General features: G+C 35.7%; 1 protein-coding gene across 1 annotated transcript in view; it reads left to right on the plus strand.

The window, feature by feature from the left end:
• DNAJC1 (DnaJ heat shock protein family (Hsp40) member C1) overlaps positions 1-14,971 on the plus strand; it is a 108,474-nt gene that overhangs the window by 57,160 nt on the left and 36,343 nt on the right. Inside the window, exon 8 of the mRNA XM_058833092.1 lies at positions 9,102-9,268. Within this exon, the coding sequence (XP_058689075.1) occupies positions 9,102-9,268 (167 nt within the window). The remainder of the gene's footprint in view (positions 1-9,101; positions 9,269-14,971) is intronic.

Consider the following 14,971-nt stretch of genomic DNA (forward strand, 5'->3'; position numbering starts at 1 on the left):
AAGTATTCAGAATAATTATAGGTGACTTTTCCTTTTTTCTTTCAGTTATTTGCTTTTGACAGTGATTAAACCTAACCTCTTCTGAAGACAATTTTAAGAGTTTTCTGTCTGTGTTTGTATGTGCATGCTCGCTTTATTTACTGTACTTAAGTGCATGCTTTTAAGTTCCTTTATTCTGACAAGTGCATTGAGTGCTTTGTGATAATTTACTAGCTTGGAGTAAGCATAAGCCTTTAGGTACTTAAAATACAGCTGCATTATTTATATTTACAAAATAGCTTAATTTTGTAAAATCAACAAAGAGATCCAGTTCCAGCAATAATTCTCAACTTATCTGTAGCTGAATCTATTTTGGGAGAATGGATAACATTCAGCATCTCAGTGAGCAGCATGGACTCCGGCCAAATCTAGCAAAATAGTGCATTTAATGCTTGTTAGGAAGGCCTGCCATTATGTTTGAGATACCTACCACAAAATGGGCCCTTGAAAAAGGTCTTGACTCAAGTTATTAAAAACTTGTTAAATTGTCAGATAGTGTTACCATTGTTCAAAATTGCTGGCATGCATTCCTCATTGAAATCTGTGAACTATTGTTTTAAAAGGACTAGTTTTTGCAAACAGAAGTGCAAATGAAATTATAGTTACTAAAATCATAGTGTGCACATTTGTGTGTGTCACTGAAAGGCCATGTGTGAGCTTCTAAGTATTTCACCACTGCCAGGTGTGTTGTGAGAGTAACTTTTTTTGTTGTTATCTCCAGCAGCAGTGCACACCCCTGAGAGGTACAAGTTTGGCGAGTTTGGCCTTCCAGGTCACCCCTGACCTCTCACAGAAGCACCACCCTGTCCCCTGTCACTCACTGCTGGGTGCACCTTGGCATGACTCCCATGTCTGCCATGTCTCCCATGTCAATTGTGTGAGCAGGGGCCAGTCCTCACAAGTCTCTGGCATCCTGCCCTCCCCTTGTAGGCTTGCTGGCTGGGAGCAAGGAGGATTGAGAATCATCACCTGTAATTAGCAGAGTTTGAGATTTGGCATGGAATTGTTTGGTCAGCCGTAGCAGTGCTATAGATGGGCAGCAGAATGAGCTGTCAGTTACCTTTTTTTCTAATAAGTAAGGCTCCCAAGAGAGGAACAAGAGATGCATCCATGTTACTGTAGGCAAAAAAAAAATTATATCATTTTTTCCTGAAGATTGCATGCAAAGCATCTGCTAAATTTGCTTATTTCATTATGTTGCTCTGCACTGTCATGTCACAATTAGCATAGAAAGGTTGTAAATTTTGTTTGCCCCCATTCTTCTTAATTTTAGACACTATCCCTGGGATGCAAGGTCATAATAAAGGTTCCGTCTATTTAATTGAGTAAATATATCTCATGCTGATTAGCAATAGCTGTTTTATAGTGATTGTTTTTTTATGCCCTAATTGCTAGTTTGCCCCCTTGTCTGTTTTCCCGCTGAAACTGTGCAGTATTCTGTAGGCAGCTTGAGCTAAAAGCAGGTACTAGTTTACCCTACTGAGTACGGTACTGGAGGAGGAAAATATAGTTTGCTAAACAGGAAAGAGAGGACAGTATTGAGATGTCATTAAAGTTCTGTTTTTGGGAAGGAGTGTGAAAAAATAATTTCTTGGTAAGTCAGTATTATGCAGTTGTGATTTCTTTTTCTGGCACTTTTGCAGCACTTCTCAATCCATCCAAAACTGTCATTACTACCTTAATAAAATACAGCAACTTTTTACGGCACAAAGAGCAACTTACAATACAGTCTTAGGTTTCTAGGAAATACGGTTTTATAAGAATTACAGAGAGCTGTGTATTTTAGGTAGAAAGGTAGAAATGGTTTATGTTACATTTTCTGATGCATTTTTCACATTTAGATGTAAGAACACCAAGTTTTATTTTTAAATGGAAGTGCTTTAATTAATAAACTTTTTTCCAACTTCTCCCTCTCCTGCTGTATCACGTGTGTGATCCCTGCATCAGAAAATGGTTCTTTCACAATGGATAGCTCTGTTCTTCGTAGTCATAGGATATAAAGTACAGTAGGTATTAGCTGCACTGAATAGGCATTATTAAACTAAGATGACATAGGCATACAATCAGGACAGATCACTCAGTTTTTAAATTTAAATTGCAAGGTTTGAGTAGTTATCAGAACAAATTCTAGCAACTCTCAAGCTGTTTTTACATGGAGTGCTTCTTTCAATGATATCCATTTTTGGGGGAATCTGTTTTTCTTTCTTTATACTTAGCCTTGGCAGTTCTCTTACTTTCCATTCTTCTTAGTTTGTTTTCCCTGACATTCAGTATGAAAACTTATATTTATTTTTAAAATATGCCTTTTTAAAAAAATGGTGCCTGCTGAGTATTGCAGGTGAACTCTTCACTGGCATTCCAATTACAAAATATATTTGCATTGTAAACCCAGAATTTTTGCCATGAGGTACAAAGCATCTGAAACAATCTATGGCAAGAAACTCTTTTGTTTCTAGTTATAAACCTGGTTGAATAGTATGTGGGTTTTTGTGCTTTTTCCGTACCCCATCATTCAAGCTTTAACTGAAGTATGAAATTACGAGCCCTATGGTTGCTTGATGAGCTGCCTTTCTGTGTCGGGCTTTTATGATGTGGTATTTATGTCTCTCCATAGGATCTTACAGCACTCTTATCCAAGTGCCTGCCTCTGAACATCCAGAGCTGTAGGGAAACCTTTAATACATTTGATCAGGTTTGGTTGGGCTTGGTTGATTGCCCTTTCCTGACATCTTGGAATACAGCATGCTGCTTGGGTAGCTTTTTATATTGCTTCATGTAACCTAGGGATAGGAGACATCATCAGGTCCTTTAGTATAACAGGTTTATTTCAGACTCTTACAGGTGAAAATCAGTGAAAAATACTGATTCTTCTGACTTGTCTTGTTTGACTTGTACCAGTGGTGCACTTCAGCTTTACACTTCCTTGTTACTCAAGGTACAACACTGATCAGTAAACCTTGAGATGTCTTCTGTTCTTCATGGTTTGTTCAGATAATTAATTTTGCTATTATATAGTTATATCCTAATTTCAGTATGAATTTCTCCAGGTTTAGCTTTCAGTTGTTCATTATTAGCATGTTTGTGACTAAAAAAAAATTTATTTATATTCAGGTTTTCTTAATATAAAGCCTTTCTTGAGCCCTTAATTTCTGTGGCTCTTCTGTACTTGACTTAGTTTTACAATGTATCTAGAAGTATTGGGCCCTGGGTTTGTATATAATGTTCTAAAGTTTGTCATCTTCTGATTATAAAATCACATTTCTTCTGTGGTTATTACAGAATCACAGATTACATTAGTTCCCATTGCTCTGGTAGCTCACTTCAGATTGCTTGTCCACCATAACTGCAAACGCTGATATCAAAGGTTCCTTGCTCAAAGTCCCTTCTAAGTGCAGATGTGGCATAAGACCCTTAACTGTGCAATTTTCAAAAATGCTTTTGATTTGATTGATCCCGGACTACCATGTTCCTACTTCTCCTTGTGCTTTCCTCTTCACTGTAAACCATTTGGACCAAATTTATGGAATCCAGCAGTATAATGAAGGTTACTTTTCTTTTATTTCCAAATAATTGATAAATATATTGGGTAATTGTGTTTAGTATTAATCTCTGCTGAAATGCAGTGTTGACATGGCTGCTCAGTAATGATTTCCTGACAGGCAGGTTCAGAGAAAATTAATTTATGCTATGCACGCTTTTTTGGTTGGTGTGGGTGTGAATGTTCTGATCACTTAATTGTTGCCTCTGAAGCTTAATTATGGCAAACTATGTATCATCCATTTCACTGATTGTTTTGGCAGGCCTGCTGAAAGAATTTTGAACTTTCAAGCTTGTGTATTTTTTCCAGTAGTTTCAACTAGGCTTGTATGATACCTCTTCCCATAAAACTTGCTTTAGACTTTGTAGAAAATAATCTGCAAAAATATAGTGCATGAGGCTTGTTTGAGAGGCATGCATGCTTCATTATATGTTTATTGGAAGGCAAATTAGCACTCAAATATTGGAGGCTTGTTTCTAACCCTTTTGTATTTTGGGGGAATTGGAAAGTTTGGGAAGGGTAGATCTTGAGAAAAAAAGATTAAAGTCATCAAAAGCTGTAGCTTGTAAGAAGTTTTTTGTAGCTGAGGATGCATTCATCCCTGAGCATGTCTTTAGTCAGTTTACTCAAAAATTAACTAGCTTGTACATCCCAGTACAGAAGATGAATATACCTGTCTCTAATTCTTGATATATTCATATAATCCCATTGACTTTGAGTAAGAGCTGTGTGTGTTTTTTAAGCATATGTGTGTTTGCCCTGTATTTGCATTGATATTGAATGTCATTTACTCCATTTTTTAATAGACTTTCAAAACCTTAGTACAAGTTTTTTCCAGACTTCTGGGTTCTTTGTGGTCTGTCTGACTGTGTTAATGTACTTGTAAGTGAATTTTTATCTTGTGTTTTCAACAAATTTTCATGCTACAAATGCTTTGGTTGTCTTTCATAGTTACATAGGTAAGTGAACTGTGTTGAAAAAAGAGATCTCAGTGTGGTATCATACTGATTTGGCAAAAAGATGTTTGTTGTTGATGTTTTTGTGTGGTCATATTTCTTGCATACTGATGCATGAACTATCAGGCAGTTTGTCTCTTTGATTTTTCAAGGTATCGCTGTCTTTTTTGGACTATATTTTCTGTGAATTCTTGTTCTTAAAGCTTAGAAGCCCTGCAGAGAGAGGGAACTACAACTTGATGGATCAAAATTTCTTTGCAGAAGTTCACTGCTTAGTTTAGATTTTATTTCTTCCTCTATGAAGCAATTGTTGGTTTCTTTTGTGGAAAAATTCTCTGAGTTCTTTATGTTTAGTTCAGCTATCATGTCAAATCAATATAAATTTTTCTGAAAACTTTAAAATGCAGGACCTTTGATACTTGTTATGGAAAAAGCATCACTGTTTTATTACATGGCACTTGATCCATAAAGTCCAGCTGATTCTTTATCTGACACCTGATGTATCTTAAAGCAAATAACCATTAGCTAGCTCCTATTAATTCTGCTAATGATAAAACTAAAGTAGGAACAACCTGGAGGAACTAACGAGGAAGTTCAATGTGTCTGATTATGTGCAAGTAATTCATCAGACTTCAAAACTCAGATCATGGCACCATAAACAGTAAAATGTGTAGCCAGAAGAAGAGTAGTATTGGAGACCTTTAGAAACCTAAAATTTTGTACTTTAGGAGAGTTAGCTAATTGTTATTTGTAAAGTCTGGGCATCCCAGTGATAAGTGTGTTTACATGCTGTTCAAACAGGGGACATAGCTGCATTTCTCTCTTTTAACTCTTAAGTTGTTAAATACACAGTCAATTTTTTTCTTCTGGTGAAGAACTTGATAGTTCTAAAGGTGGAAAATATTTATAGAAAATCTGTATTTTTGCAGTATGAATTCAGAAAATGATAAAATTCCTTCTGCTGAAAAGGACTAGAACTCTCTAAAAAACTCTAACATTATGAGTGATGTAAAATACTGATCAGTTGACATTGGACTGGTACATATATCAAACAATTTCCACTGTGCTTATGATCTTGGATTCCATATACACAAAAAACCAAATTCCATTTGTTTTTTTAAATTCTATTTAATAGACTAAAATGTTACTACACTATAGTCTGGCAATTACAGTACATAATCTTCACAGAAAATAGTAATGAGAGTAAGCTTTTAGTTTACCTTGTTGAAGTTAGGCTCTGTATTATCAAGTTTGTTTTCTCTCCTCTGTGTTTAGTTGTATGAGTGCCAGTAACTCTGGTTATAGTGGAGGTTTGCTGGATATTGGTGCCCACTGTGGTCTGACTGTGTCTCCAGCAGACACTGAGATCGCTGTCACTGAACTGAGAGGAACCTAGGAAATCTTTTCTCTATGTTTTTCCTGCATTTTAGTTAGGTTTGTATGTAACAATATTAGAACAATATCTGAGCCTGGAGGAGAAAAATGTCTTTTTAAAGCCTGTTCTGTTATATTGGATGGCCTAAAAACCAGCACCATTAGAAAATTTCACTAAATATTAAGGGAACATTTGTGTTTCAAAACTGAATGACAGATGCAGTTGTCACTACTGTCAGCATGATCAAACACATCCTTACTTTAGGTCATGGTGGAGGGTAGCTGCACCAACTTCCTGGCTGTGTGTCAAGCCTTAGCAGATACACGATTCAGCTGTCTAGGGCATCATCTAGTATTTGGAAAACCTGATCCATATTCTCTTCAGGGGAAAGTGCCTGGTCAGGTCGGAAGTGTCTTTTAGGCTGCCAATTGAATTGCTGATAGTGAAAAGATAATGTGAAAGAGATAGGTTTTCTTCCTGAGTATCTCCTGTGGAGTTCTGTTGTTTGGGTGAAATAGTTCCAGTGGTCCGTTTTGCTTTCTCCATATTCACCTGAAAGAGCACCAGTGCATGGCTGCCTTAAGCTGAGGCTTCATACCACTAAACATAACTTCTGAACTTCCTCTGTCTAAAATCCTTTAAGATGTTACCATTAAACTGCTTTTATGTGCTTTCATGTTCTAAAAAGTGGTTTTGAAAATTCTGGGGTGAAACTGTTCTTGATGGGTTATTGGAAGCCCTATGTCAAAGGTGCTGTGACTTCAATTCTATTTATTTTTTTAAAATTCAATATGACAGCCATTGTGGTATCAAGAGATATGCTGAACTCCTTCATCTTTTTGTATATGCATGGGAGACAGTAGAGATAAGATTTTTTTAATTCTGGTTGAGTGCTTGTTTGAGGTTGTACAGCCATCTTCTCTAGGTGGGGTTTCTCATTCCTTTGATAGTCAACAAACAACAGGGTGTCTTATCTCTGTTAGGTCTTCCTCTGTCACTTAACTGCCTGAAGAAAGCCTAGATACTGTCTTTGATACCTCATTTTAAAGTGGAGCACAGTGTCCTCTGGAAATAGTTATAGAATTACTTCCAAAACTACAGCAAGAGCCTAGAGGCCTATTTTAGTCTATGCTCTTCATTTTTAAATGTTGGTTAGAAGCATTCAGGCTTTAACTATTTGCGTATTTTGAGAGGGAAAATTAATAAGCAGTAGCTGATGGGGTGCAAGATACAGGAAAAGCCAGTTGTCATGGGGAGTCATGTTAAGTAATTCCAAGAGAGCACACACAGTCTGCTTGATTATTTTGAGGGATTAAAATAAGGTGGTGAAAATTGTCATTGAAGTTAACTTCCTAGAATATTTTTGCCAGCAACAGTGTTTGCAATAAAGAGCTGGTAAAGCTATTGTTACTTACCCATACAAATCTTAAGGGATTCTAGAAGCTGTTACACATGGCAATTTTGGAGTAAACTGAGGTAATATTTAATATATGTGATTTGATTATAAAATTTACCTTTTGAAATAGACCCAAAAAATTTGTGCTTGTGTTGTCTCTACTAATATTTGCATAGTGAGACAAATGCTGGTATTACACTTCTGGATTTTCACTTAATTTTGAGGAATATCTATCATTTCATTATATTTTCTACACACCCCTACAGAAGGATGCTAAAAAAAATCCAAACACAAATTTTAACTTAATATTTCATTTATTGAAATTTGACCAGTAAAGTTAAAGATTCTTTACAAAAACAAGTCTCTGAACAACATACAGTGAAACTCTGAACAATGAAAAGTTTAAAAGCTCATTAGTCATCCTGTTAACTTGCAAGATCTATATGACTTTTCTGTTCATTTTGGACTTGAGTCAGTTCTCTATCCCTTTATTGTTTTCTTAAATACTCAGTTCCTAGGGTTTGTCAAATCTGCAGTCTTTTCACAGTGCTGTTTCTGCACATACACTTTTAGGAAAAGAAGTTATTCTTAAGAGTCTGTAGGGAACAATCCTCTGTCCTCTTTAGGAATTTCTTAAAGGTTTCCATGAAAAACAGATTCTTCTTTCCTGAAGTATTAGGGTGTGGTTGCAAAGGCTGACAAACTGATCAAACGAGTGTGGTTCTTCTTCTCCTTGCCCACCACCTTTAAATGACTTGTATTTTTTTCTGTTTGAGTATTAAGAGTAGTTTTCTACTTGCTTACTAAATTGAAGTAGTAATTTGCTGTGTGATTGGATGATAGTAGAAACACAGTAGTAAAAGCAGCACAAAGACATGCAGTGGAGAGTGAAAAGGTGGAGTCAAGTGTAGAACTTCCCTCTTGGTTGCAGTGGAATATTAGATCAGCTCTTTGAGTTTAGGAGCATTTAGCCATTGTGATTACAGCATATTTGGAAATGAAAAAAAGAAGAGTCCCACTGGGCACACCTGAGGTTTCTGGATGCTTTCTGAGTGTTCAAGATTCTTTCTGCTCCTCACCTTCTTGTCTTGCCTGAAGTTCTATCAATTGTCTGTTTTAAATCTTACTTTTGAGATCATCTTATATAGTGGATGCATTTTTAAACTCTGGGGCTTAGGTTATTGAGGTCCTTCCTTCCCTTCTCATGAGTTTGCTGTTCCCATTCAATACCATTTGAAGGATGGAGAGAGCAGAAAACAGTAGTCAGTGTTAGAAATGAGGTCCAACATTTAAATCTTCCTAAATGTGTAAGTGCTAGAAGAGAGCTATTTGTGGTTGGAGAAATCTGAAAATAGAGAAGCCATCTGTTGACTCAGAAGTTTCTACTTGGCATTGCTGACCATAAAGTAATACAGAATTGTCTAGAATTCACCTTTCTACCTTTGCCAATTTCTCTGAAGCTAGCTGGACTTCAGAATCCTTTAACAGCTCCTGTGCTTTTGCCTATACTAATCTTCTTTGCCAAGTGGTATAGCAGTAACAAGAGCTAACTCATCTGGCCCTTTCAGGCATAGTTCAGATAGAAGCGGGGCTAAGTGAGTGCATTGCTATTTACTTCTAATAAAATTAAAATTATTATGCAAAACACTGATTCTCTTTTTAACAAAAAAATAGAAGCCACTTTCAATGGAAATTTTAAGATAGAATTAAGAATTGAAGAGCTAAACCTGCTTCTGAATTTATACATGCCTACAGTACTAGTAGCATTACTTTTTCTTCTTTTTTACTTTTCTATAGAAGAGAAGAAGCCTAAGGTCAAGAAACCAAAATTAGAATTCCCTGTATACACAGCTCTGGAATCAAGTGTGTATATACCATCTTATGATCATGGAGCTTCAATTGAGGAGATTGAGGAACAGATGGATGATTGGCTGGGAGGCAGGAACAGAACCCAGAAAAAGAAGGTAGGTTCAAAATATTTCATGTTGTTGTATATTTTAAATGTTGATTCATTTGCTTGCCTCTCAGGAAAACAGAATATTGTGTGTATACCACCACAATATTCATATACCATTGAAGTGTAGAGAAGTATTGTCTGGCAGAGATAAAAAAGAAACAGAAAAAATATATTAATGCTCAATGTAATTTGTGTAATTATGCTGGAAATGTTGTTATAATAGGATGTCATTGATTAAGCCATATGAAAGCTCTCTATGGTTTCTAATATAAATACTATTCATGTTCACTAGAAATTAGTAGAACATAATGCTGTCAAGTTGTATGAGGCTTGGTTCTTCCTCTTAATTGCAGTTAATAACATTTTGCCTGCAAGAATAGATTCTTTTCTATTAAAAGCAAAGGAAAAAGAAGAAACCTTCTCTTGTAATATGCAGAGGTTTTATCTTTTGATTATAGAACTGATTACGTACTTTGCATTTTACCTGGTGCATGTAACGGTTCTAACAATTCAATTTAGGCTTATTGTTAAAGTTCTTTCTACTCAGAGATAAGGGTTCTTAGTAGCAGTTAGTATAATTTTGTTCTGGTAAATTTAATTAAATCATACTAGTTTGAAAATGTATCATTTTCATGTTGGAACTGAGAATAAGCATTGTAAATTAGTCTGCTGTCTTGAAAATCTACCTTCCTTGGAAGGGTGTGTTTGAAGTGAAGTTGGGTTGGTTGCATGCTTGATCATCTAGATCCCCAAACACATCTTTGCCTCTGACAGAAATTGAGTCTGTCTTTGAATTTCCATGACAATGCAGAAATGGAATAAGACTGGGCCTATTGCATCTGTAAATTCACACCTCCTCACAAAATATATAGAAGTTGTGTCCCCAGAGACACTGCTAGGAGAACTAGTTGTAGGTCCATCCTTCCAAATGTCCTCAAGAAAACTAACTTGGTTTTCTACGCTTCCATCTGGATGTTCAGTATTGCGTCTCATTGCTTTGATAAATTAGTGTATTTTTAAAATCATATTTTGTTACAAAAGGGATTAACCTTTTAGGGACAACCAGGCAGTTTGTAGGTATGCTGTCTGGGTAAAGTGTTTGACCTGAACAGACTGTGATGAGTTGTGCCTCCTTTGCTTAACAGTTAATATGTTATCACAGTGCAACATCAACATTTAATACAGTTGTGGAGGGAAACAGATTCATAAACTGCACAAAGAAATAGAGAATATATGTCACTGGCTCTAAGAGCCTATAGGAGCCATTTGTATCTAACAGGAGAAGGGCTGTGTCATACGATTTGTAATAAGCTCACTGGGAAAATGGTTGTACCACAAGTGAATTGTTCCTAACTGTCATTTGACACATTTTCCATTTTAGAAATACGTATTTTTCATCACATCATGGATGTGAACTGCGTCAGCATCCCTCTTCTGCCTCTTGCACAGATGGGAATCCAAGTGGTGTATAACATCCACCTCTCAGTTCTATTTGCTTTAGGAAAAAGATACTCTGTCATAAATCATTTTGCCATCAGACCTTTTCTTGGGATTGTCATTCTTCACTCATAAGGAAGCCTGTTAGCTTTTTTCCCTTGTCTTCTGTGGTAGATCAGGGAAGTGGACTGTGTACCAGCCAACATCAAAGTAGCTTGACAAAGTAGTAAATTACCTTGTCATCCTTGCAGGAGAAAGAAGTGGAGTTCCTTTCCCTGCTATTGGCATCCCAAGTGTAGATGATTACAGTTATTTAATATTGTTCATGAACTGCTCTGCCCTGTTCATATTTGTACTTTAGAGGTGCCTACAATTTGGAAATGCTGTACTGTGCGAAGTGCCTGATTTGATAGAAAAATTAGATTATGTTCAGTTCTTAGGTTGATTTATTCTTTTTTAATATTTGAGTTCTTTTTTTCCTTGGGATTGATTCTTTTTGATTACTACTTCCATAGGATCTAAGTATTGACTGGATAAAGAACAGGCTGTAGAAAACTGCTTCCTTCTTAGGCATTGTAAAATGATCTACCAAGGGAAGGAGAAAGAGGAATGCTTTCCCCTTTTTTTTTCCGTAAGGTTACGTAGCTGGATGGAAATATGCTTATAGCATTGTAAAGTTATTCTTCTGCCCAAGTTTGAGAATTTGCTGAGCTTATGGCCATAAGGAGCTAGTCTTGCCATGTTGTTACTCCTTAGTTAGAACTGAAAATAAAATTAAATAATGAAAGAAAGCAAGCTATTGGGAGATAGATAATACCAGTATTGTAGAACAGTGAGATAATTTTTCTGTATTTATGTGTAGCAGTGATTCATCCACCTTTAGTACCTTTTTAGTATAGTTTTAATTGTTGTAATTGAAAGAAAAAAATAGAAGAAGAATACTTAACAGAAATACTAGGTCAACAGTAAAAATGAATTTAGAAAATCATATTTATGAGGGAAGGTTAAATAGTTGGTATTTTAGGTCACAAAAAAAGGAGGCTGTGTGGAAATAACAGGATACAATGCTTTTCCAGTCCTTTCCAGTTTTGTTTTAGGTGAAATTATAATAATTTATAATGGCTTACTACCTTCAAATTCAGTGAGAAAGAAATACTCAATTTGCTTTGCAGCCAGAATGCTTAAATTCTGATTTGGGAACACATGTAGGTGGAGGCACATCCCAAGAGCATGTTACCTGTATCATTTATGAAACCTTTCCATCTGTTCTGTTCTTGAACTCGATCTGTTGGAAATCGTGTGAGCTGACTCAGTTGTATTTGAGAGCATGGAAATGAAGTAATGGGACTCTAGAGAAGGGTTTTTTTTGCTATCTAGGATATAGCAAAGAGGATTTTGCTATATACACTTACGCAGGACTAAATTGCGTATTTGTATAGTGCCGGCTATACTATTCATGCAAACTGCATATGACTAAGAACCTGGAAGGAATTGCTAAAAGCTTCTTCTCATGCTGATCAACAAAACTCTTCAAAGCAAAACAAGCAAAGAAAAAGTCTATTTTGATGATTATTTTTGTCACTGAATGTTTGTGCTCCCTTTCTAAAAAGGAGAAGATCTGCAAGATCTTACAGGTTGAGATCTTAATTTACTTGGCTCAAGTTTCTCTCTTTTTTTTTCTGTATCTCACTAAAAGGTGCCTGGAAAACTTGTTCTATGTATGCTTATTAGTAATTAATAGAAATTTAGAGGGAATGGACTTCCTTTGAGATGTAGTATTTTGTAGCCTGAATATGTTGTTAAGCCACTATTGCATTAGTTAGTAGCCATTTAACTCTTTTTAACTTCCCTGTTGATAAACCTATTATGTGTAGCTGGAAGAAAGAAAAGGAACTTATTAGAGGAAATACTTTGTTACATCTGATGTTATTCAGTCATTTCTGCAAATATTCATGTAAGAATATCTGTATTCACTGTTTCTGGAATCATGCTATTGATGAATCATTTCTCTCAGTGGGATTTCCCTCATACTCTTTGTTCTGATTTGATTTTATGTGATTTGTAACACATGTTGTTTTCATGAGAGTTCATTGCTTATGTGAAGAATATTGTTGTTGCATGAAAATCTTGGCCCTTAAGAAATCATTGGGAGATTTATCATTGTCTTCAGTGGGACCAAGATTATAATTCCTTTTGGTTTACAGATTCCTCATCGTCTCCACTGGAATCTCCATTTTATATCATTATTTGGCTCATTCATCTATGAAGAAAGAGTTCCAAGTTCTGTCTCAATGACTGGTGAATACTTTTGACCTTTTGATATTTGCTTGCTCTGTAAAGAGGAGATAAAGGTGGAGAAAGACAGTGCCTGATCCCTTCCAGCTGGACCAGATGTATGGATAGAACATGATGTTTCTCATTATTTTTGTTTTTCATGTTATCCTGAGGCAATTCTTAGCATTTGGGTGTTTTTGATATTGCAGGAGCACCTGGCTTGATTTTACTAAAGCAGGAGTAGTAAAAACTATTTTTGTGCACAGAGCATAGAAAACTTAGCATCATTTGCATTTGATATATTGTTAACCTTTTTAAATAGGATTATTAAAAATACTGTGAAATAAAAGTATACATAAGTATACGTAAGCATTGTTTTTACACAGTTTATTGCAGATGCTGGAAACATTGTAGTTACCATTTTTTCTTACTTATTGAACTGTAGACTCCAATCATTCTGGTGCTGAACTCTCTTCTGGTTAAAATGCCTTTTGTGCTTTCGTTTTTCTCAGCCTGGGCCATCAAAGCACTGTGTTTCAGATATAAGATATTGATAACTGAGTGAGCTTTTTAAATCATTAAGGTTTTATTTGAAAGCTGGCTGTGGAACAGCGAAATAACTTTAAATGTATAGAAGAGCTCTCTCTACTTTCTAACATTAAAAGGCAAAATTCTATACAAATGTTAAATTACTATTTCGTTAGCTTAAAATGTATAGATTTGACAATTAAGTCTTAGTGATTTTATAACCTTGTACGTTTTGTAACTGCCAGCTAGCCTGCCACCTGCTCTTTTCTGCCTTGGATCTTCCCACATCTGTGCTGCTTTGAAATTTGAGTATGCTTTTTCTTTAGTAGCAAATAATGTGGTGCTTGTTCTAATCGGATGTCGTATGACGGATTACCTGAATACAGTTTCTAGGCTTTTAAAAAATGTTAATTTCTTAAGCAAGCAGTTTGTATCTTAGCAGGATTAAGGTGCTGTGTAAACCAGATGTTTTAATAAATTGATCTTTGCGGGGAATAGTTATCCTGTTCTGGTGTGCAGCCTGAGGTCATCTAGTTTTGAAATAATTTATTTTCTCTTTCTAAGCAATGAAGCAAATATGCTATTTGAGAAGTGTGTCCAGATTCTAATGCTCTTTTATTCTTGGGACAAGTACAAATATGCAGCTAGAAGTCTGAGATTCCTCACAGTGTGAGCTACTGGGCCTTAATCCTGACTCAGAAAGATTGCTGTAGGTCCAGAAAGTAAATTTCTCTGTGTTCCCTGTGAATTTAAGGCTCTGTATTGAGACTGCCAGCAACCATTCATGTTAGTGTCAGTTATGAAGCTATTCATTTGAGCTAGTCTAAGTTCATAATACATTTTAACCTGAGCTTCAAATTCTCATCAAATGGTGATGACTTTGAGTCGCTATTGATCTGGGCCATATTAAGTTTAGTAACCCTGAGGTGAAAATCTCAGTATTCTATTACCAAACTTTTTTAAATGTAGTGTTACTGAAAAAATGCTTAATTTTAAAAAAATAAAGTAAAAACTGCATTAGAGTGTTACTGAAAGTGTTAAGAGTTCAGAATTTGCTGTGGTTTGTTTATGCTTAGTGTCACTGCAAAGATTGCAGACTCAGCCTGAGCAAAATATTGGGGTTTGCATGTTAAAAAAACTCTACAGTTTGTTGTATAGGCTACTCCTGCAGTTGGCATATTTACATTAGAATTATTACTATTAATGAAAAATTATATGCATGCTTTTAAAAATAATTGTTCAAATCTACCTGTATTCTTTGGCTCTTGTCCGAGGTCGGTGGACAGGTACGGAAAAATATATATATGTTTTTCTTCTCTGCAATGGAATTCTAGAGATGAAATATTGATAAGTTAGAATGATAAAATCATTTAGGTTTGAAAAGACCTCTCAAGATCATTGAGTCCAGCTCAGCGCCACCATGTTCACCACTAAGCCACATCTAAGTGAATCTTTCAAAAACTTTCAAGAA

Source organism: Poecile atricapillus, chromosome 2, assembly GCF_030490865.1.
Source record: "Poecile atricapillus isolate bPoeAtr1 chromosome 2, bPoeAtr1.hap1, whole genome shotgun sequence".
Lineage (NCBI taxonomy): Eukaryota > Metazoa > Chordata > Aves > Passeriformes > Paridae > Poecile > Poecile atricapillus.